The sequence below is a fragment of the Dipteris shenzhenensis genome, chromosome 15 (genome assembly GCF_047967505.1).
Source record: "Dipteris shenzhenensis isolate YYH24624 ecotype China chromosome 15, Dip_SZ_1.0, whole genome shotgun sequence".
Taxonomy (NCBI): domain Eukaryota; kingdom Viridiplantae; phylum Streptophyta; class Polypodiopsida; order Gleicheniales; family Dipteridaceae; genus Dipteris; species Dipteris shenzhenensis.
The window spans coordinates 31616018-31639722 of record NC_141610.1 but is presented as its reverse complement, the minus strand read 5'-3'; the positions used below and the strand labels follow the sequence as shown (position 1 = coordinate 31639722).

General features: G+C 41.1%; 1 protein-coding gene across 1 annotated transcript; it reads right to left on the bottom strand.

The window, feature by feature from the left end:
- Positions 1–1035: 1035 nt before the first annotated feature.
- On the bottom strand, positions 1036–2911 carry LOC147893692 (3,9-dihydroxypterocarpan 6A-monooxygenase-like). The gene is made up of 2 exons (XM_087385844.1): positions 2033–2911; positions 1036–1911 (listed from the first exon to the last, which is right to left on the bottom strand). Exons 1-2 carry the CDS (start codon positions 2555–2557, stop codon positions 1216–1218), a joined length of 1221 nt encoding a protein of 406 aa, XP_087241970.1. The 5' UTR covers positions 2558–2911; the 3' UTR covers positions 1036–1215.
- Between the last annotated feature and the right edge of the window lie 20794 nt (positions 2912–23705).

Below are 23705 nucleotides of genomic sequence, written 5' to 3'. Positions count from 1 at the left end.
CACCTCATTGGTAATGTGATGAGAGGGAGAATGTTGTTTGGGTTGCTCTTGATACTCCATGATCGGCATCTTTATCAGATTCACATAGGATCTCAAGGACCACTCTGACGTCGATGAGAGAGTGACCCAAAACAAACATGACTAACGAACAACCAAAGGAAGAGAGAGAGAGAGAGAGAGTAATGCAAAGACCTGAGTAGGAATGAACTGCCATTTCTAGGACGGACTCGTCCTCTTAAAGCCTTGAATCAAGCGTGGATTATAACGGCTCTTCGGTCGTGATAGACCAAGAAGATCTAGTAGGAGCGCATGAACTAAGACGGTTGATTGTGGAGTTTGCTGACTGGGCGTTTGCATTGACGTGTCCAAGACATCATCACAATATGGATTATTATTGATATAAGAAATCAATATATCTATTAGTCCCTTTAGAAATGCATAAAGAGATGAATCCCAGCACTCCAAAAATGCCTAAAGACATAATTCAGCTCCAGCGGGGAATCCTATAGCCCAAGTTGGTAGAATAATTACAAAGATAGAACTAATTAATCTCTAAACTAGGTTAACAATTTCTTGGTACCATTGCCATGGATTTGCAAGTCATGGAATGAAACCTCAATGAGCTGCAAGCTAAAAAGTCATATTTTTCTACCCTTTTGATTAAAACTATGAAGTATGACTAGTACTATGAGGACATGCTTTTGTTTAAAGTAGTCTTGTACTACTAGCTGGATGTGTTCCAAGTTGTCTTGTACTATTAGCTGGATGTGTTGGTTAGTATTTTCTCTATTGAAATGAATGCTGAAATGCATGGTGGATATATGAAACCATAATTAATATGCTTGCTTTAAACGTTGGATGCAAAGGAGTTATATGAATGGATTATCTAATTGATGTCAATTGGAAAGCCTAATAAGACTTTGTAATTCATCGTTCATAGAGAGCAATATGCCCACAAAATATAAAAGTGGTGCTAAACTCATCTTCAAGCCCAAATATTTGCCATTTATTAAGGATCCCAGTTGTACCGGAAGAGGAAACTAGAGATGCAATGCCACTTGGAGATGTGTACTTCCCTTGCAATTAGCTTAGACATTGGAGCCTACACCTTTCCAATTGAGGGAGCACCTGAGCAATTGTATGTCTGATGAGCGGTATGATGATGTGGGGACCATCCATGCATAGGTGTGGCGATGGAGAGAGGTAAAGAGATGATTATGGGGGGCGAGGGTGGGCAGCATAGACGTGGCGAGGGAGGCGGGGGGTGGCGAGAGTGAGGAGTGGGGTGGCCATCGAAACGGTGACACCAAACCGCTCAGACATGTCAACAACAAGGGGGGGAGGAGGAGGAGGGGGGGAGTGGCCGAGAGTGAGGGGGGTGATGTTTTGTGTGGGGGGGAGAGACCAGTCAAAGCCATGGACAAGGGAAGCGAGCATTGATTGAACGGTTAAGAGGCCAAGCATCCATGCAGGGCAACCTCGTCTTCCGCTGCCGAATGGCAACAGCTCGAAATGTTGCCCTCGCACATCCACCTTGCTCCCCTCGCCCTCGAACCTCTCCGGCCTGAACTCCAATGGCCTCTCCCACACTTCCCCATCCCTCCCTATCGCCCACACATTCACCATCGCCCTCGTCTTCGCTGGTATCGTATACCCCCCCACCTTGCACTCCTTTGTCGATTCGTGTGGCAAAATCAATGGCCCTGGTGGATGTAACCTCATCGTCTCCTTCACCACCGCTCCTAAGTATGGTAGCTCACTCATGTCCGCTTCTTGTACTAGACGGCCCTTCCCCACTGCGCCGTCTATTTCTTCCTGCAGCTTCTTCATGATCGTTGGGTTCCCCAGCAGCTCCGCCAGCGCCCATTCAACCGTCAGAGATGATGTGTCGTTGCCTCCCAAGAACATGTCCTACAAGTTCGAGAAGATGGTTCGAGAAGATGGATCAAGATTATCCGTCGTTAGGGACGTAGCCTACTATCATTTGGGCATGCAGAGCAAATAGATAAACTTGTTTGTATCTCAGACTTACTAGTATGACTGCCTTTACAACGTCGTCCGACATAGGCACGTCCTTCCTTCCCTCTTCAGAGATGGATAGCAACACATCCAACAAGTCCCTTGGAGATCCGGTGGAGCTTTCCCTCCTCAGCTCACGCCGAGCATCGATAACTCCTTGGAAGACATCCCTAAAGTTATCTGCTACGAATTTTATGCGTTTCTCGTAGCCTTGCAGATCCATCCATTGCAAGAATGGGATAAAGTCCCCAAGATTGAACACTCCAAGGAGATGCAAGGCTTCATACAAAAGATCCACGAAGTTTCTTGAGGCATCTTCAGACGTGCTGACCAGCTCTGATAACTTTTTCCCGATCGTCATCCTGGAAATAAGGTTGTTAGACGCATATGTCAGGCTTGGCCTTATCTGTACCTCCTTTCCCGTATTACTGTCCTCCCAAATGGATCGCACTAGAAGAGCCATTTGCTCTTCTCTCACAGGCCTGAAATCTTCGATCCTTCTGTTTGAAAAGAGATCAGCAACGCAAAGTTGACGCATCAGGCGCCAATGAGCGCCGTAAGGAGCAAATGCAATGTCGGAACGGCCAAATGCAGCCACATCAACGGCGTAGAAGCAACGATAGCAGGGACAGAACCCAAGCGCAGCCACATCAAGGGGCCATGGGCTTTAGAGAGTCTGTGCAAGGACTGGTGTGGGAGGTTTCCGAGCAAGTGCAGGTGCCCAACAATGGGTAAGGCAAGAGGCCCAGGAGGCAAATTTTTGCGGAACGTTCTCAGAAAGAGGATAGAAGCAAGGATGCAAAGGAGGACGGTGGGGAGGAGGAGGATGAGCAATGACACGAGGTTGAGAGAGGTAAGGGAGGGGCTCCAAGGCGCCATGGTGATAAGTAATCCCACAACGGAGATTGAGTTCCGCCTATGGAGAAGTAGGGGATGAAACGAAATGTCGTGCAGCGATGTGCAAGTCTAGGTGGTAGAGAATGCCACGATACATATTGCTTGAGAAAGTCTTAGATATTGCTAGAGAAAGTCTAGATTGCATAGTCTCGTGCGGTGGTTGAGTTCCGCCATGTAACGAAATGTCGTCCACAATATTTATATCTTGGACACACACAATATTTATATCTTGGACTCACGCAAGCAAAGATGCCTAGGCCCTCGTGTGTCAACACGTGGCAATCTCACATACAACTCTATCCCAATCGACACGACATTCCACTCCTCCCGACAGCTCCCCACCTTTGATCCAAGAATCTCGTATGTCATCACTTGGTCCGACCTTGAATCTCATATGTCATCACTTGGTCTGGGACTAAGTGATGACATACAATGGTTCTTGACTTTATGTCGCAAGAATTAAACAATAGTCACACACAAATAACACACCTATTTGGATGAAAAAACATTAAAGTATTGTTTTTTCATATAGAGGAGCTTAGTGAACTTATGAAGAGCAAACGTAATGACTTACAATTATGTGGTCATGTAATTGTCCCGCTACAATAAAAATATCTAGCCCCTTAGGGTATGGAAAATAAGATTTTTTGTGGAAGTATAAACGTAGTCGCAAATTCTTGAGAAGTGTTAACATGGTATACTCGACAATCTTAAATCATAAATGTGCAGCCCTTGCCATCTGTTCACCTTGCTTTTGACCCTGTCTAAGACCCAATCCCATCTGTCCTGCATAGTGCAACCGAACCCCATAGGGATCCCTAATAATCTAAAAACCTCTCCTATTCTGATCTCTCTATGCCCCTTATTATATAGGAAGAGGGAGGGAGGGCTCAATGTACTGTATAGCCCTATTTTATCATCATTTATTCTAGATCCTGAGGCCATGCAAAAGGTATTTAGGCATTCCAGTGTGACCTAAACTGACTCTTCATCATTGTGAGGAGCTAGATTCGTGTTGTTTGCAAATTGCTTACAAATAACCTATCTGCCCCCTTCCACCTCAATTCCTTTCACAGTGCCCTTGTCTAATTCATCATTGACAAGCCAACCTAAGGCGTCTACAGCTATAGCGAAGAGCAGAGGGGCTAAAGAAAAATCTTGTCTAATAGATCTTTTAAGCCTGATAGGCTGTGTCATTTTACCATTTAATTCAACTTTGCTTCTAGCTTGACATAGAAGAATCTCAACATAAGATACAAATCCGGTTCCCACTCCCATGTCTTTGAAAGAGGATAAGATGAATCCCCATTCCATTCTATCATATGCTTTGTCAAAGTCTATCTTGAGGAAGCAAATGTGTTGCTGAGTCTCCTCATCCAGTTCAAGTTCTTCCCACAAAGTGAGAATAGCTTCCAAGATATGCCTTCCTTGTATAAATCCCTTTTGTTCCTCGCTTATCTAGCATTGCATTTTAGTTTTGAGTCTAATAGCTAATACCTTTGCAAAGATCTTGTAGCTTCTGTTCAACATAGTCAACGGTCTCTAGTTCTTCAATTCCTCTTTTGGTCCACCTTTAGGAATAAGTTTTATCATGCCTATGTTGATTCTTGGGTCTAAAATGCCCTTTGCCTTGGAGTCTTGCCAGAGCAGCATGAGATAGGGGCCAACTGTTTCCCAATAGACTTGATAAAACTCTATAGGAAGTCTTTCCCTTCCCCATTTGGTCTACAACACCTTTCAATTCCTCTAGAGTGACATCTTTGTCCATATATATGCTGTCAAACATAGAGGCTTTTCTTTCTCTCACTCTAGAGCACTTATCGCGGGCTATAGCCTTTTTTGTTATGATGACCTCCTCCTCAAGCTTCTGTTTAAAGTGTTCTGAAATTACTTCAAGGATTTCGTCCGGGTCTTGGATGTGCCTATCACCAACTTGAAGGGCATCAAGGGATTCTTAAGCATGTTTTTTCTTCAGGATTTTAAACGTAACCTCATTAGCCTTGTCTACTCTTTGAGCCCACCAATCTCCAGTGTAAATTCTAGCTTAATTGGCTACTATTTTAGCTTTTTCCCTGAGCTTGGCTTTGATTGTCCTCACTTGTTCTTGACCCTGTGCGGTGTTGTCACTCTCAAAGAGAGCCAGTTTCTCTTCAAGTTTGTGTGTTCTATGTGATTTGGCTTTGTTGGCTCTACGTTTGATTGCTTGCAAGAAGATTTTAGTCCTATCCATGGCTCTGCTCCACTTATCTATTGCATTAGCTATTTCCCCAAAGGAATCTATCTCATCCTTGACATAAGGGAGTTGAAAAAAAAAAGGATTGTTGGCTTTGAGCCACGAGCGGCCAATGCTCCTTTCTTCCTTTTCCAAAACAATGGAGATGGGTTTATGATCTGAGAAGGGAAGGATACCCAACACTCTGCTCTTAACACACAACATCTCCTCAACAATTCTCTTAGAGTAGTAAGCTCTGTCAAGTCGCCCTTTCCTATGAAGGGGCCGCACCTGATTGTTTGTCCAAGTAAAGGCAGTATCTCCTAATATGTCCAAGATCTTAGCCCTTTCTTTAAAGTTCGAGCATGTATTTAGTTCGTGGCTTCTTATCACACTGCCTATCCCTTCCCACCTGTCCCCTCTACTCTCAACCATATTATAGTCTCCGAGTAGAAGCACGTTATCTGCTAGTTTTCCACAGAAGAGCTCTATCCCTCGTCGCATTCGAGGCATATACCAAGAAGACTTGGCAAGAGAGATTTGTATGACAAAATTCCACCCCTACCCCAAATTTGCCGAATGATTGAAGAACTCTTCCTATTCCTTAAGCCAAGTGTTTAGCAACACCTATAGCAGCACCTCATCTCCCTTTGTCGTGGTCAGTTGTGTACCAGCTTCTACTATCATCGATCTACTTTAAATGCCAGAGGAGCTTAACTCCTTCAACTTTGACTTCTTGGAGAGCTAAGAAGTCAATGGAAATCTTGTTTGTTCTCAACCATCTCTTGAACACCAGGGGCTTCAGGTCATTTGTTAACCCCTATACATAAATAGAGACACGTAAATTTGTTTTTACTCATCATTGGGTGGAGATTTTGTTTCTCAACTTCTTTAAGTCAATTGAGGGGATAGCACGAATCCTCTAGATAGCCTCCTCTTTGCTCTTTCTGCTAGACTCTTCTTGGTTGGGGGTTGTCTAGGTGGGAGCTATTCATCTTCCTTTCAAGCTGTCTAGGGTCTACCTTTGTTGCCTTCATTGCTTTCTTCCACTCATGCTTTTGAGCGGTGTGGGGCTGGCCCTTTGGTGGTTGACCTCCCTCTCTCCTCGCAATCTCAGCTAGTGCCTGCCTCTTAGCCTGCCTCTTAAGCGATCTTTTATTGCCAAGTATCGTAACAATCTTTTACTTGACCCATTTATCTGTGAACTGAACATTGGAGGGATTGGGATACCTAGAGCGAACAATAGCGAGGGTCTCATCAACCAACTTTTTTGGATGGTATTTGTAGTAAATAAAGCAATCTCTGTAGTTGTTAGCAATTACAGAGTGCATGAAGGTCATGATGTCCTTCCCCCGTGCATCCATCAAGATGCCTCCTATTTGAGTGATGTCATAGAAGATTGTACCATCACCCTCTGGCACATTCGCATCATTTGAATCATCCTCGTCCCCACCACTACCCCCCCCAAAGCACTCTGCCATGCATCCCCCAATGTTCGAGGGAGTAGGATGTAGGATATTAGCGTGTTTGAATGTGAGACTCTGTGAGAGAAAAAGTAGGAATGTGAGACTCTATGTGAGGAAATGTGAGCTTAAAGGAGGAGGATATTGCATGTCTGCCTGCAAATGCTATATAGCAAGACAAGTGAGAGAAAATGTTAATGATATAGGTAGCAGGATTTGTTGGATATAAAACTGTTGTTGGGGAATGGGGAATGAGAGTCTGAAGAAATGTTGTTGGGGAATGTTGCAGGAAATGTAGAGATCCAAGAACTTTGAACAGGAGATTTCTTCTGAAGACATGGCTATCACCTATTAGATTCTTGCTCATTATACTCTTTTATGACTATTGCTTTGTCTATTTTCTTCAGTGTTTGTTGCCTGCGTGTTGGTTCACTTTTGGCCTCTCCTAGTATGGTCGAGGCTCTTGCCGAGTGTCAAAAATCTTAGTCCACACCACCCACTAAGGCCATCAGGAATCGCCTATAATTGCCAAAAGTGTCTGAGAAAATGGTTCGATCTAACGAGACCCTTCGTAATTGCTAGAAGTGTGTAATTTGCTCTTGATGTCTTTCATCTCAGTGTCAGCATGACCCTTCGTAATTTTCATCTCGGTCTCAGCATGACCCTTCATCTCGGTCTCATAATGGATTAGTTGAGGAGTTTCTGGGTGTTTTTACATTGTGCAACCAAAACGGGATCCTTGCACACTCAGCCCAGTGTATTCCCTTTGCCTTAGCCACTATATTCAGATAGCCTTAGCTACTACACAGAGAGATTGTCTCCATCATGGCACAAAGAAGTGTGAAAGAGGGACGTTACTTGAATGGAACAAAAGTCCTTCTGCATAGTTTCGCTGCATAGTTTCGCTCGCAAAAGTGGTCTAGAGCCTTTTTTTCTCTGCCAAGGTGTGAAGGTCTTCATGTTCATTATCTTTTCTATTATGCATAGTTTCACTGGCGAAACTAGTCTCAACCCTTTTTTTGTCTGCCAAGGTGTGAAGGTCTCATGTTCATTGTCTTCATCATCATCTTTATCAATCATCTTCATGTTTAGCTTCATCATTATCTTGGACCTTGGAAGCACCTTGACTATGGCGGACAACGCAAAAACTCGGCTATGCAGATAACAGTGCTTAGAAGCTATGGGAAGGAGCCTCAGCACACGCATAGGTGAAGCATGATCGCAGACAAACAATGGATAGCTTCATCGAAATGGCCTTCCTGCAATTTCCACCAAAGTCTCGCTCCTGATAATGTGAATAGGCGTCTCTCATCAGTTCCTACCCCTTTCAATTATTTGTACAAAACTTGCGCACAAAAACTTTTTGAAAAACTTTAGGAACCACTTGCAAGATGGCAATCACCAGCATCTACAATGTGTGGCATAGCACATGGATTCCGAAATTGATACCTTTGCGAAGTGTTTTGCGGGGTTGCTTATACATTTCGTCACTGCTCTTACGGTCTCGTAAAATTCTGCAGAGCAATTCCCCTGAACTTTCTTGAGACCTTGTTCGAAAGAGGCAATTCACGACCAATTCAGCAATGTCACCACTATAGTGATCACCAGTGCTACAGTCAAAGAGGCAATTAACAACCAGTTCAGCAATGTTATCACGATAGTCTCTCCTAGTGTGCGCAGTTTATCACACAGAAGAACAAACCCCAAAAACCCTTTTGCATCTTCGCCTGACTCAAAGGAGCCATTGTGGTGTCCCTATCGACGTAAAAAACTACTGCGTCTGCCACTCCTATAGCTGCAGCTTTCGTCCTTTGCTCTCGCCAGCTCACCTGACCGAGAATGGATCATTGGCTCCCTCCGCTACTATGATTCAGGGACTTTCAGGGTCTTCGTTGGCGACAACTCTACAAAGGAACCCTCAACACTCATCTCACTAGCACTCATCCCTTGGATTCCACCTTCTGTCAAAACGACATGCACTCATCCCTCGGATTCCACCTTCTGTCAAAACAGCATGCACTGTTACCACCACACCACCACTGTTATCATTGTTACCATTCACGACCACAGCACCGGCTAGATTGTCTGGAGTGCTCTGTGCGGCTCTATAAACTCTCCGCCCTCTCTTCTCTTACTGGCTCTGCTCTAGGCGATTTATGGCACTACAAATATGGTCATCTTCATGTGGAAGCCCTCCGCCGCGCCTTCCATGGTCTTCCTGATGTTGGCAATCGATGAAATTAGAGAAGAGCAGAAAGCGCAAAGAAAGACGAACGGAAGAGAGCAAGAGAGAGTTAAAAGAAGAAGCGAAAGCAGTGCGCACTCACTCGCCTGAGAGAGCGAAAGTGAAAAGAACGTAAATGCATCAACACGTAGAAAATGCTGGGGGGGAGGTGGAGTGGAGTAGCATATTGCTACGCTCGTTTTCGATGGAGCATGCATTCGCGTCTCCATCTCCTAGTCCTCGCAGTGGACACCGCCTTGCATTTTTGTTCTGCCAGTAGAACCTCACCAAATGCTTTTCATGTTCCATCCCCACAAATTTCATCATCGCCCTTCTCCAGCTCATCGTCCTGTTGTTCAAACACAGATCCCGCTTCCCGAGAAGACCGCAATAATGAACCCAAAATCACCGAACCCAGGTGGGATGTTCTCTACCCATGCGTTCCTCCAGGCCCTGTGCCTCGAATCGTATACCTCAAAACTAGTTTCGCTGGCGAAACTAGTTTTGAGCCTTCTTTTCTCTGCCTCCGCTCCATCACTAAACACAAAAATGACATACTACAAGAGACTCTCACTCCTATAGTGATATGGTACCGCCAACGAAACTATATTCTGAGCCTTTTGCCCTACGCCTCCTATCCAACGTTTCATGCCCCCTTTGCTGTTTTGTTTCTCTAGCTACTCCCCCCCTTGCCCAGTTCCTTTTAGGCCTACTGAGAGCCAAAGCACAGTTATTATATAGTGCAAACTTCTTCAAAATCTTGTGGATCACACATGTAATAGCTATCGGTTCATACCTCTGGATATGGTTTCGCCAACGAAACTATGATCTTGCCTTCTTCACACACTGCTAGTTATAGTTGAAGGGAGCCTCACCCATAACACGAACTGTTTATTCTTAACTTACATTATGTTATCAAAATAATGTATTGAGCAACTCCATTTTTTTCAATCATTTAAAAGATGTTTCCATTGGTAAAACTATGAATGGCATTTTTATTTGATCATTTGAAAGATGGTTTCACTCTGTCATTTTTCATTTAATCATTTCAAAGATAGTTTCACTGTGTCATTTATTTGTTTTTCTTCTTGTGCAGGTAAGCTTATTGAAAGTTGTGCAACAAATGCTCCAGTAAGTTTGGTTTCTTTTTCTTTTTCTAGTTGCATTTCACCTTTGCATTTTTGCAAATCTTGTAATTGAGTTCTTCAAACGTGTAGAGAAAGAAACGTGATGTGTCTAGTCCTATCACGAGGAAAGGTGGCAAAAGGAAGAAGCAAGAGTTAGAGGTCAAGAATGAACTGAAGGAGCTTGAGCAAATTGACATTGAAAATGATATTGAGGATCATGGGGACAACAAGGATAAAACTATAGATGATCCATCCAACAAAGCAGGAGTTAAAGATGATGTGGAGGATATCATTCCAAAGTGTATTGAGAGACCATCAGGTGCAGATATTTTAGAGCTTCTTACAGTAACTAAAGAAATTCCACCTCCTCGAATTCCCTTGTGTCGTTGTCTCATAAACCCAGTTATGCATCAAATTAGGAATGATTTGACCATTTTGAAAAGAGCATTTGAAACAGAGGGATACATTCCGACAAAAGGGTCTTTTATTCTATCTATCAAAATGCCTGATGGGTCTTCCAAGGATGTTGATGATGTCACAAGAGAACGTTGGGACAAGAATTGGAGCTTAGTTAATGATGAGTTTGAATCAGAGATAATTGGCACACCATGGAGCTTTCTATCAAACAAAATGTTCTTCATGTGGGAAGGAAATCATCGTACGGCATCTTGGATGGAAAGCATAGAAGAGCTTTACACAAATATCAAGTCTAGACACATTAGACTACAAGCTCAAATTATTGAACCGGAAGCAAAGGATGAGCTTAAGCTTGTTGCTGCTCTACAAAGATTTAACTTGTAAGCCTTGTTGTTTATGTTCACTATATTGAGCAAGAGGGTTGGATTATTTGTATAATCCTTGAGATGGTAAGTGCTTGTATTGCTTGACCAAGTGATGAAATCATCAAGCATTGAGGGTGCATCTACACTTCCAGACAGTCCTTCTATTCTAGAATACTTTGATGGCATTATAGTGAGACACAGGCCTTTTTTGTTTGAGCCTTTTGCTTCATTGATGACAGTTGTTGTTGTTCCATCCAAGCAAGTTGATCTTACAAATGACAGTAGACGATTGGTTTACAGGTATGTTTTGGCTTTCAAATTCAATAGAAAGATATCTTTGTATTACCTTGCATTCTCTTACATTATCCTAAAAATCATTCAAGTATCTCCATTATTTGGCTGCAAATAAGAGTCTTAAGGTGGTACCATCCATTTGCAAGGCTTGAACTATGCTTGCACCTGCTACTTATTGCATGTACACCTCTCATATTTTTAGAGAGAATAAGCATAAGGATGGTCATATATTGCTTACGGAGTGGGAAAGGAAGCACTACCCTTGGTGGATCGAGATGAAGGCTGGAACATGTATTGAGGAAGAGAAGGAAACTTATGATCACCATTTAAAAGGTGAGTGCAAGTCCGTTGGGTAACATGGATGAGGCACAAAAGAAGAGGCTTGAAGAGGAGAAAGAAGCAATAGTAAAAAAGCAAAAGGCAAGTCATGTCACTCCAAATAACAAACAAGGTGGAAGACCTAAACCAACGGGCACTTCTAACATAGGTCTATTTTCTTATAACTCTTTCTTTCATGTTTCAAAGTGATTAGAAGCTTCCTACAAATTTAATTTAGGGTCCTTTGTTATTGTAGACAATGATCCACGAAAGGAGGAGTCTCTTCTTAGCAAGAAAGTGTGTAATACGGATATGGTTTATGTTCCTTTGTCCACTTTCTCATCATTTGCAACTCGTATCTCACAAGAAAACTACAAAGTTTGGGAGTATGATTATGTATCACTTGGAAAAGAAGTTAAGCAATACAAGTACGATGGGGCTTTTCAAATCATAAGAAATTTCTACCATGAACTTGGTGGCATGAAGAAGTCACGCAATGGAAAAAATGCTACATGGAGTGTGGATTTTTGCTTGATTGACCTTCCTACAGGATCTATAGTGAGTGGAATCAAGGGTGGAATCCCTAGATGGAACATTCTAAATGAGGAGCATATCTCATGCTCACTTGTTATTGCTTCATCTGTGATGGATGATTATGGATGGACATTGGTAATGTGTTCACCTGTATCTACTTCATTTGTTGAGCATTTGGCAAGACAAATGAGACTAGAGGTTTCTTGTAGGTGAGCAATATATCACAGTTGATAATGTCTGTTTATGTGAATTGCATTCAGCTATCGGTATCTTATAGTTAGTACATGTAGATGGATTGTGGAGATGGGAGATTGCATCGATGTTGTGGATAATGTTGGCTTTGGTGTCAAGGTATGTCATTTGGCTATTTACATGATTGTCATGTTCTTGTTTGTTCGTATTTTATTTTTCTCCATCAACTTTTTCAATCTATGTTTCATGTAGATTACCGCCTTTCAAATCCTATTGTTCTCTAGGATTGGCAAGAAGGCACATCACTATCTTGATAGGGCAAATAAAGTTTTCCAATCCCTTAAGGTGTGCATGGACAATTATTTCATCACTCATTACTTGCCTTCAAGTGTATAGTGCATAAAAGAGGGAAAGGCTGGACAGTGGCATAGTGGGTTGGAGAAGAGTAGCTCCATGATGTTGATGTTCATGGAGTTGTTGTGTCCGATTGGAGGCTCTGTGCTTGAGCTTGGTGCAGGTACAGCAGTTGGGATGAAAGCAGCAATTCACTCAGGACGTCCATGCATGGCACTGGACAATGACAAAGAGATTTGCACAAGATACTTAGAAGGCATGCTTAGAGACAACTTCACAGAGGCAGGGCCTTCAAGTGTGAATCAAGTAGTCCTCATGATAGATGATGAGGAGACAAACTATGACTTTGATGCACCTCTTGATTAGTGAGTAATTTATTTGATCTATGTGTATAATTTAAGCATGGTTAAATACTGACTAATTGGGCTTAGTGTTCTGCCTTGCTATGCAAAAGATGTGGCTACCCAAATGGCAGGAGATAGCACATTCGATTATGAGTTGGTGGAGAGGCATCATGGACATCTAGACTACATAGATGACTTGGCTAATGAGGTCTAGAGAGCATGTCCTGGCTTTTTATGGATTGATGCAAAACTTAATTTCTCATGTTTTCATTATCATCTCATGTAGACGTGGTTTCTTATGGATGGATAGCCATTACCTTCTCATGCAAACCTTAACTTCTTATGGATTGATAGATTATGGCTTCTGAATCATGTGATTTTAATGTTCTTTGACCTAATAATATGAACATGTCATAGTTGTTTTGGAAATGTATTGCAAGTTGTAATTTTTAGGTTTGAATTTACAGTTTGGAAATTCTAAATTCTCATACCTTAATGTAGAGATAAATTTGTAGTTTGTGAACTCTCGGGCCATGCTAAATGAAAAAAACCTACCAGATTATTATTGGGCTGAAGCAGTTGCTACAGCAGTTTACATAATGAACAGGACTCCCACTGCAACAATACATGGCAAGATGCCAGAGGAGATGTATACTGGTAGGAAACCAGATATTTCTCATTTGAAAATTTTTGGTTGCATTGCCTATGTTCATGTGCCAGATGAGTTGAGGTCCAAGTTGGATCCAAAAGCTGAGAAGTGCATCTTTATTGGTTATTCTTTGCAGTAGAAAAGGTATAGATGCTATAACCCTTCTACTCGTAAGTTTACAGTGAGCAGAGATGTTGTTTTTTATGAGATGAGCAGCTACTATAAACCAGTAAATGTGATTGATGATGTAGATGCACAAAATGGTAATGCTGCACAGAATTCATAGCAGCAATCACAAAATATTAGTGGACCTGCAGTGTCCTCTAGCAGTGGTTCACATACTTTGCCATGGACAGGCAGATTGAGATCAGGAGAATCTCCACAAAGCAATGCAAATAGTGGTATGCCAATATCACAAAAAGGAAAAGAGAAGGTAGATCGGCCCATGTTTGATGTGAATGCAAGTCACTCTTATGTGGATGGTGAATCCAGTGGCTCATAACAGAGCATTGATGATGAGTTGGGTATTCCTTCTGTTGTTACACCTGGAGTAAGGAAGACCAGGGATGTTTTGAGAGCACCTGGAAGTGAGCCTATTCTGTGTAGGTCTACCAGAGCTAGATATCCTGTGGATAGGCTGAAATATGATGGATTTATAGCCATTCACTATGCCTATATGGTCAAAGTGATACATGAACTAGAACCCACTTCTTTTGAGCAAGCCATGGGAAAAGAAAAATGGGAGAAAGCCATGGATGAAGAAATGGATGCCTTGGAAGCAAATGCTACATGGGAATTGGTGCCTTTGCCTAAAGACAAGAATGCAATTGGCTGTAAGTGGGTTTATAAGGTGAAGCACAATGCAGATGGTTCTGTGAACAGATACAAGGCAGGATTAGTTGTCAAGGGGTATGCACAGACATATGGCATTGATTATGAGAAAACATTCAGTCCGGTTGCAAGGATGGCAACCGTAAGAGTAATCATTGCTATGGCTACATCAAAGGGATGGTCTTTACATCAGATGGATGTAAAGAACGCCTTCTTGCATGGTGATTTGCAAGAAGAGGTCTTTATGGAGCAACAACTAGGTTCTGTTCATGCTGTTCATCCCGAGTTTGTTTGTAGGTTGAAGAAATCCTTGTATGGCTTGAAGCAAGCACCTAGAGCATGGTCTGACAAGATAGGACAATATCTTGTCACTATTGGCTTTCAGATTTCCAAGGCAGATTTCTCACTTTATGTGAGAAAAACAGAGAAAGGTATTATGCTGCTTGTCATTTATGTTGATGATTTGATCATCACAGGTGATAGTGATGAAGATATCCTTCATGTGAAAATGCTATTGAAGCAGAAGTTTGAGATGAAGGATTTGGGAGAGCTGCGTTATTTCTTGGGCATTGAGGTGATTAGATCACCAAGTGGGATACAGCTCTTGCAGAGGCAGTATGGATTGGATATGCTGTCCAAATATGGGATGATAGGCTGTAAGCCTATTTCAGTTCCTTTGGAGCAGAATGTGAAGCTGAGCACAGATGCAGGTGAGCTTTTGGAAGACCCTACTATGTACAGACGCATAGTAGGAAGTTTGATTTATATGACTATTACCAGGCCAAATTTGAGCTATGCTGTTGGATTGGTAAGTCAGTTTATGCAGGCTCCAAGGAAACCGCATTTGGATGCAGCCAGATGCATACTCAGGTATGTGAAGTCCACATTGTAGTATGGACTATTTTATGAGGCTAGGGTTCAGATACAATTGCATGGATACACTGATGCTGATTGGGTTGGTAGTAATTCAGATAGACGATCTACCAGTGGATATGTGTTCTCTTTTGGGAGTGCTGCAGTCACTTGGAGTAGCAAGAAATAGCCTACAGTTGCCTTGTCGAGCATAGAGGCTGAGTATAGGGGTGCAGCAATGGCTGCATGTGAGGTAGCTTGGTTGCATAAGCTACTCTATGATATGCATCAGTCTACAGATGGGCCAGTTGTCGTTTATTGTGACAACATGAGCAGTATACACTTGACAAATAACCCAGTCTATCATGCTAGAACAAAGCACATTGAGGTGCATTATCACTATGTGCAGGAGAAGGTTTTACTTGGTCTTATTGATCTAGTTTATGTCAGCATAGAGGATTAGGTAGCTGACATATTCATGAAGGCTTTGGGTGCAAAGAAGCTGTGCAAGTTCAGAGACCTGCTTGGTGTGCAGGAATTGGGATTGAGCTCGAGAGGGAGTGTTGAGATATCAAGCTCCACTCATGATATGCCAGGGTGACCGTTGTGCATTTATGTCATCGACTTGTTAGCTGCAGATGCGGTTGGTACACCGCCCATGAATAATAGCTGGATGACAGCTATCCTTATCTACTCTAGTTCGTGGCTCAGTTAGTATGCCACCTTAGTTAGCTAAGTTTGGTTTGAGACCCACATATAGGGTTCTTCTATTTCTTTGTATTAGAGTTCTTTTGGCTTAAACAACTAAGAAGAGGAAAACTATTTTCAGCCTCCACCTTTGCGTGTATTCCCCCATTGTGTATGTGAGAAAGCCGCAAGTGAGACTCCTTCCCTCTCTCCCACTATCTTCACATATAATACACACAATTGCATCATGAGAGCATTCAAACCAAGGGTATATGTCTTTGGCTCTTTGTACCTGGTACATGCATGCAAGATTAAAGTTAAAGTAGACCAATATGGCTATTTTTATGTCACTCAATTTGGACATCTAAGTAAAAAAATTATCCATAAGACCTTATCTTTGCATAAGCTTGCCTCTATTTTAATCCCTAGTAAGATTTTTATTATGTGCAATAAATTACCAACTTCCAAAGTTGCAAAAATAGTTAGAGGTTTATTATAAAATCAATTAAAGAAACATGTCCTAATATGAGCACTGTCGATTGAGGTTTTAAAAAAAAGATATTCTGTAAAAAAACATTCATTCAAGTATAACTCCTTTGAGTGTTGCTCAGATAATCCGCTCAAGGGTTACCGCTCATAATATGTACGCACCCGAAAATTGGCAGTAAAAAGAATATTTGGTCGAGTGTTCAACCCGACAAAACTGTAGGCAACCAACAAGATTCACATAGGGTTGATGTGAAACCTCAACATCATGATTTGATCAAGTATTCTTTATAGAGCTCACAAGATAAGGAGTGGTCATAGAGTGAGCATTCGTCAAGCCAAACTTTTAAACTGCATGTTGAATGAATTTTGTTTGTCGAAGTAGCAGAATTCCCTTGTGACAAAATTGATGAACTTGAATACCAAGACATGAATGAATGTCACCAAGATCAACCATATCAAATGCTGAGGATAAGATTTTCTTGACATTTTGCAAAATCGAGATTGTTGGAAACAAGTATGGTGTCATCCACATAAAGAGCAAGGATGACAAAAAGAGCACCATTAGGTTTGGCATATAATTTGGGGTAAGAGAAACAAGAGTTGAAACCTTGAGATGTTAAAAACTAATCAATTTTCATGTACCAAGAACGGGAAGCTTGTTTTAGACCATAAAGAGCATGATGAAGGCGATAAACAAGATGGTCATGACCGGGAAGTATGAACCCTTCTAGTTGGTCCATATAAATCTCCTCTGTAAGATCTCCATTAAGAAAAGAAGTTTTCACATCCATTTGATGAATCTCCAAATCAAATTGAGTAGTAAAAGCCAAGAGTACCCGAATACTTGTGCTACGAACAACGGGTGAAAAAGTATCATGATAATCAACTCCTGCAATTTGTGAGTATCATTTTGCAACCAGATGAGCTTTAAACTTGTCAAAAGAACCATCAACTTTGGTTTTGGTTTTATAAACCCACTTACATTTGATAGGATTGTGACCAGGAGGTAGTTCAGTAAGAACCCATGTACCTTTAGAGATCAAAGAATCATATTTAGCTTCCATTGCGTCTTGTGATTAACTCTTTTGTGCAAAAGAGGTAGCTTCTGTATAAGTAGTAGGGTCTTCATGAGCAACCATTGCATGATCAATGATTTCAAAGTCATCAACACAATCATGAGTAGAACCATGTTCAAAATCAATAGGCAGGTCAACATAAATATCAACACTATCATCAGAGGCATGTGGTTATGTGCAAGATGCAAATTAAGATTGTCAACACATTGCTCTACAGATGGAGTAGCAGTGATGCCATCAGATGAAGGAGTAGTAATGACATCAAAAGTGGAGTCATTATCAAATAGAAAAGGAAAGGCAAAAAGTAAGGACTCACTGTCCTCTGCATCCTTGGTAGACCAGGTCCCTCCCTTGGGGGGGTCACTATGTATAAACTCTCTATATCACATGCGTTCAAGGCTTATTTGTAAAGTCGCTTATTTGTATATTTTTCATTAATAAAATGTACCCTTTTTCTATACAAATCTATAATTTTTTTCTAAATTCATTTTAAATAATCCCTTATGTAGTTTAAATTCTGTAAATTTTAGAAATTAAAAGTATCCTTCTGTTGAACTCACGTGATAGGGTTACATAAGATGAGTGACCCCCTTGAGGTCCCTCCCATTAACTGCTCATTGACTATGGCATCACGATTGATTATCACCTTCTTAGAAGAGGGATCATAGAATTTATAACCCTTAGAATTAAAAGAATATCCAATGAATATGAACTTTTTGCTAGGAAGATCTAGCTTTTTCTGTCTCTCTTTCAGTACATGAATATAAGCAATGCAACCAAAAGTTTGAAAATGTGATACAAAAGGAGTCTCCCCTGTCCAAGCTGTGATTGGTGGTATCTAACCAGAAGGTGCAGTTGTAGGAAGATGATTTTGCATAAAGATGGTTGTCAGAAGTGCTTCTGCCCAAAAGCTCTGAGATAATCCATAATGAAGGAGCATACATCGTATAGCATCAAGAGAAGTGCGATTCTTATGCTCTGCATTTTGTTGAGGAGAGTATGGAACAGTATATTCATGTGATTTATGCTACACTCAATGCAATAATCATTAAAAAGATTAGAAATATATTCTCCACTATTATCACTACGAAGGGTCTTGATCTGAAAACCAATATGAAGTTTTGCAGTAGTTTTATATTGCTTGAATATTGTTAAGGCCTTTGACTTATGTCGCAAGAGAAATGCAGTTGTATATCTTGACCAATTGTGAATGAAAGTGATGAAATACCTATAGAAAGACTTAGATGGAGGAAAAGGTCCACATATATCAGTGTGAACAAAATCCAATAAAGCATATGAATGAGTTGAAGTAGATGCATGAAAGGGTTTTTGATGATGCTTGCCAAGAGCACAATATTCACAGAGGCCCATGTGAGGACGACGAGCTGGGAGATTCGTACCATCCACAAGATCATGATGATTTATAGCAAGTAGCTTGGCAAAATCCGAATGAACAAAACGATGATGCCATAGCTTGCAGTCGAAATCACCAGGGGCTGTAACCACATTAGTAATATTATCATTTAAGGAAAGTTGAAAGAAGTTACCATGCCAAGGAGCAACTGCTATGGTATGTCCACCTTTTTCAATCCGACACTATGTGTGGTCAAAGCCAATAAAGAGACCAAGATCAACAAGTCGTGCAATAGAAAGAAGATTTCTCGGAAGCTCTGGAACATGGAGAATGCCTCGCAAGACTCTTGTTGAAGAAAGAGTGCCAAGATATAGATCACCAACACCCCTGACTTGACAAGTAGTGTCATCAGCAAGATAAACCAATTTCTTGTGAGGAAGAGCATGAAATTATGTAACCATTGAGATTGATATGTCATATTACCAGTAGCACCAGAATCAATAATAAAAGTGGAACCATCTCAAACATGAAGTATCTTTTCTGGAGAGACATCAGAGCAGATATGATTTGCCTCTTGATGCATATGGGCATCTTGTTGTTGAGCAGCATATGCTTGAGTACATTCGCGATCATAACACCTCTTGTAACATTGAAAGGATGGATGATTTTCACCACAATATTTGCAAGGAGAATTATTGGATAAGCGGGGCTGCTTATTAGAGGTAACACCATGTTCCTCATCATATTGCCGAGCCCAACGATTAGAGATAACATGACCATGCTTATCACAATAAGAACAATGTTTCTCAGGATATTTGAGACGAGAAGAATTACCACCTTTGTACAGATGACCACCACATCCATAGTTGGAGAAAGAATGCTTGCAAGCAACACAAGCTATCTCTAAATCTGCATCATCCGTTATTATCATGTTAGATTCATGAGGGTCTTTATGATGCTCACGTCACTGGGCGTACTCAATCAAAGAAATACATGTTTGATCAAAATCAATCTCATTTTTGTTGGAAAGGATGGTAACAATATTATCATATAATGGATTCTGGACTGTGTTGAGAAGATAGGTCACCAACTAATTCCGTGGAATAGGTGCACTAGCAGCAGCAAGTTGATTGACAATATTCTTGAATGACTCAATATGAGTTGTCATAGGAGATCCAACTTTGTACAGAGTGCTCAAAAGATTACAAAGATAAAGAATCTCTATGATAGATTTCTTCTCAAAAGTAGCAACGAGATATTCCCATACACAACAAGACAAAGCAACTATAGACGTGCAAAATAGCGGACATGTCTATATGCGTTGCTCGAATAGCAAAAATATGAGCGCATCTATTTGTGCATATATTAGTGCGTCTATTAGTGTGTCTGCACTGTGAATTAGACATGGATTTAGATGCAAAACAGAGAATACAAAAAGTGAGATTTTGGTGCAAGCTGATAAATGTACATCACTGCTTTCCAAACATTGCCCATGATTACCAAAGCACGTAATTTTAACAAAAATATCAATGCTTTTTGGCAAACCCACATATACAAAAATTAAGTGAGGTGAGGAGAATGAGACAATATGTAAAATAGTTTTGCCAATATCAATGATGGGCTACAATTCAATCTCATCCTCAATGAGATCAACCCTTGCCAAACTATTTACTTCAAAATCCAAACTAGTGTTGAGATCTACAAATACATTCAACCTACTACTACTTGTGCTACTCATGTGCTCATCGAAATTAGCATCACCAATGGTAGGCTCATCCTCACGGGTAATGGCCTCAATATCTGTATCTCCTATCTCATGATCATCCTCCTCTCTCGTATCACAGTCATCATCACCTCCATGGCCATGATCATTCTCCATACGCTCCATATTAGTAAATGTACTATACATCACTTTTGAACGTGGCGTAATAGGTATGACATGCCACCACCTATTATTACCCACCATTGGTTGATAGACAACCTAATTCAAACACAAATACAATCATGTTATTTTCCTTGCATCGAAGGTATAAAATATTTAAAAGTGAGTATTTTTATATCTGTGTACAATACATGTTCACATTGTTGCGGTAGTACTAGTGTGTCCTTCTTACTTTGCCAAAACTTTGTGGAGTCAATTGTTACAAAGCCACTTGCATGGCATTTGGATTGTTGCATTAGGGCCTCTTTCCACCACATCCTTAGACCACTTTACATCCAAAACATACACAAAGAAGTGCCAAAAGTCAAGCTTTATAATATCTTGGATTATGCCATAATAATCATCCATGGCTCCATTGGCTCCCTCAAACCTAGCAATGACGCCGCAATCTTATGTGCTTCCCATCAATCCGTTGTGTTCAAAAATGCTTGCCCTCACACCATATAGCATTGAACATAGTACAGTAGACAAAGACAAAATCAATTAAATAAGCAATCTGAATTGTTGAAAGCTCCTAACATATGCATAACATTTTATATACCAACCTTGCTCATGCATCCTGTAGCATACTCCCATTCTTCCATTGTGATATGCATCCCCTCATCTCTCTCTGCTCTCTCCATTTTGTCAAGTAGCCAATCCACATGAATATCCTTTGGAAGTGCTCTTAGATGCTGAGGGTATGGCACACGAGATTCGTGGTGTGTACGAAAGAGGGCCCTTTCTCATTGTCTTCTTGTCTTTGCATCCTCATATCTTGTCACCCATCTTTTCATCACATCACTATTAAGCATGCAATAGAGGTTGATATTAATAAGCAACTCCATGTCTATTACTTTGCTGCATTCTTTCCCTAGAGGCACAATAGAGGTCATCCTTAGGTCTTCATCATCTCCCCCCCAGTGGTCAGGAGGCCCTTCTGCCTCACAAAGCCACTGACGTACTCCCATGCAGTCGAGAGTCACTTCTCCAGCTATGAATGGACAATGTACTAGCTCGGCACAACAGGGCAAGAGGCATAGTAGCAGGGGATGCATGGCACAGTGCTTTAGGAGGGGTAGTGATGGGGATGGGGATGATTCAAATGATGCAAACATGCCAGAGGGTGATGGTACGATCTTCTATGACATCACTCAGATAGGAGGCATCTTGATGGATGCACGGGGGAAGGACATCATGGCCTTTATGCGCTCTGTAATTGCTAACAACTACAGATATTGCTTTATTCACTACAAAGACCAACCAAAAAAGTTGGCTGATGACACCCTCGCTGCTGTTCGCTCTAGGTATCCCAATCCCCCCAATATTCAGTTCACAGATAAATGGGCCAAGTCAAATATTGTTACAATACTTGGCAATAAAAGATCTTCGCTTAAGAGGCAAGCACTAGTCGAGATTGCCAGGCTCGAGGGAGGTCAACCACCAAGGGGCCAGCCCCACACCACTCACAAGCATGAGTGGAAGAAAGCAATGAAGGCAGTATGCTAGAAATAGTATACATGTGAAGAAAATCACTTTGAGCTTGTTGATCATGAAACCACGATATTTTTCGAGAAAAGCAGAGCTTGTCGATCACAAAATGAATATAATTTTGGCAAAAAGCACTATGATCATGCCGAGCACGAAACCAATACATTTATCATGAAGCCATGATATTCTTGGCAAAAAACACTACGAGCGTGCCGATCATGAAACCAAGAAAAAAAAAGTCGATGCAAAAACTGACGTAACTTTTTGCTCCGAAGTTCGATCGGAGCGTTTAAGTGCTCAAAACAAAGAGCACAATGAGAGCTACACTTTGCTAATCGATCTAGGATCCATTTGCCACTGATAACTTTCTCAAATTTGCACCAGAAGACCTCCAAAAAACCACATCAAGTTAGACATGTCAAAATTGACAAGAGAAAATAAGTGATGAGACACTAAAAGTGCTATGTAATCAAATCAACAACTAATACTTCATGTCTTTCTTCGTTACAGTGAGCATACTATAGCAAGACCTTTGTAGCTCTGATACCATGTTGACAGAGAAGAAGAAGAGATGATAGACACACCAAATAGACTCCCAAAGCCTGATTCATATTGATCACTAGTTACGCATATATAGGTGAGACCTAGTTCAAGTTAGGGCGAGCTATATATAGCTCTAATAGCCTTAGCAATTCATAAATACGCAAGACATTCACATTGTATGGGAGAACATCCTACCAATTTCCTTCCAAACGCCTCTAGGCATGCATATAATTGAAGCAATGTAGTGGCCCAAAGAGCTGAGAAGTAGCTCGCTGCACCACTATGGCGGCCAGCTATTTTTTGACTTATCATCAAAGTTATGTCAAAATGTAGTTCAAACCAAAACAATGGCTTATATCCTTTATCGTGGTGGCTTAAGGGTGGTTTGAATTAGATTGTCCTAGATCACAATGTCTTCAAATGTGAGGACCTAGCCCAACCATTTTGTTGTCTTGAATTAGATGGTCCAATAGCGACCATATTAACATTTCTCTCTCCCGATCTAATTTGAGCATGTAAGTGCTCAGCAATCATTTTGCACATGTCTTTGATGAAGCCTCATTTGAAGCAATATGTTGAAGGGATGCTTACATGGAGGAAGTAAAGTTGAAAGAAACAACATTAATACCAAGGGAATACACTATGTAAAACCCCTTACATCACAAACATTTAAGAAAAAGGGTTTTAAGTATACCTTACACCCAAGTTATGTATGTGTATTTTGTGTAAATGCCAAAATAAAATAAAACCTCTTTTCTTGAACTCATATAATACCTTGCATATTGCTCGGTGAATTCTTCGAGTATTGATAGGCATATGGGACAACGATACCTTACATATCGCTTGGTGAACTCCTTGGGCATTAATATGCACTAGATTGGACATTGGAGCATACATCTTTCTAATTGAGGGAGCACATGAGACATTGTCTGTGTGGTAGGTGATGCAATGTGGGGACTGTGCATGGATGTGGCAATTAAGTGCACTCAAGAGATGGGATATGGGAGTGGGTGGGTAATATAGACATCTAGAGGGAGTCAGGCGATGGCAAG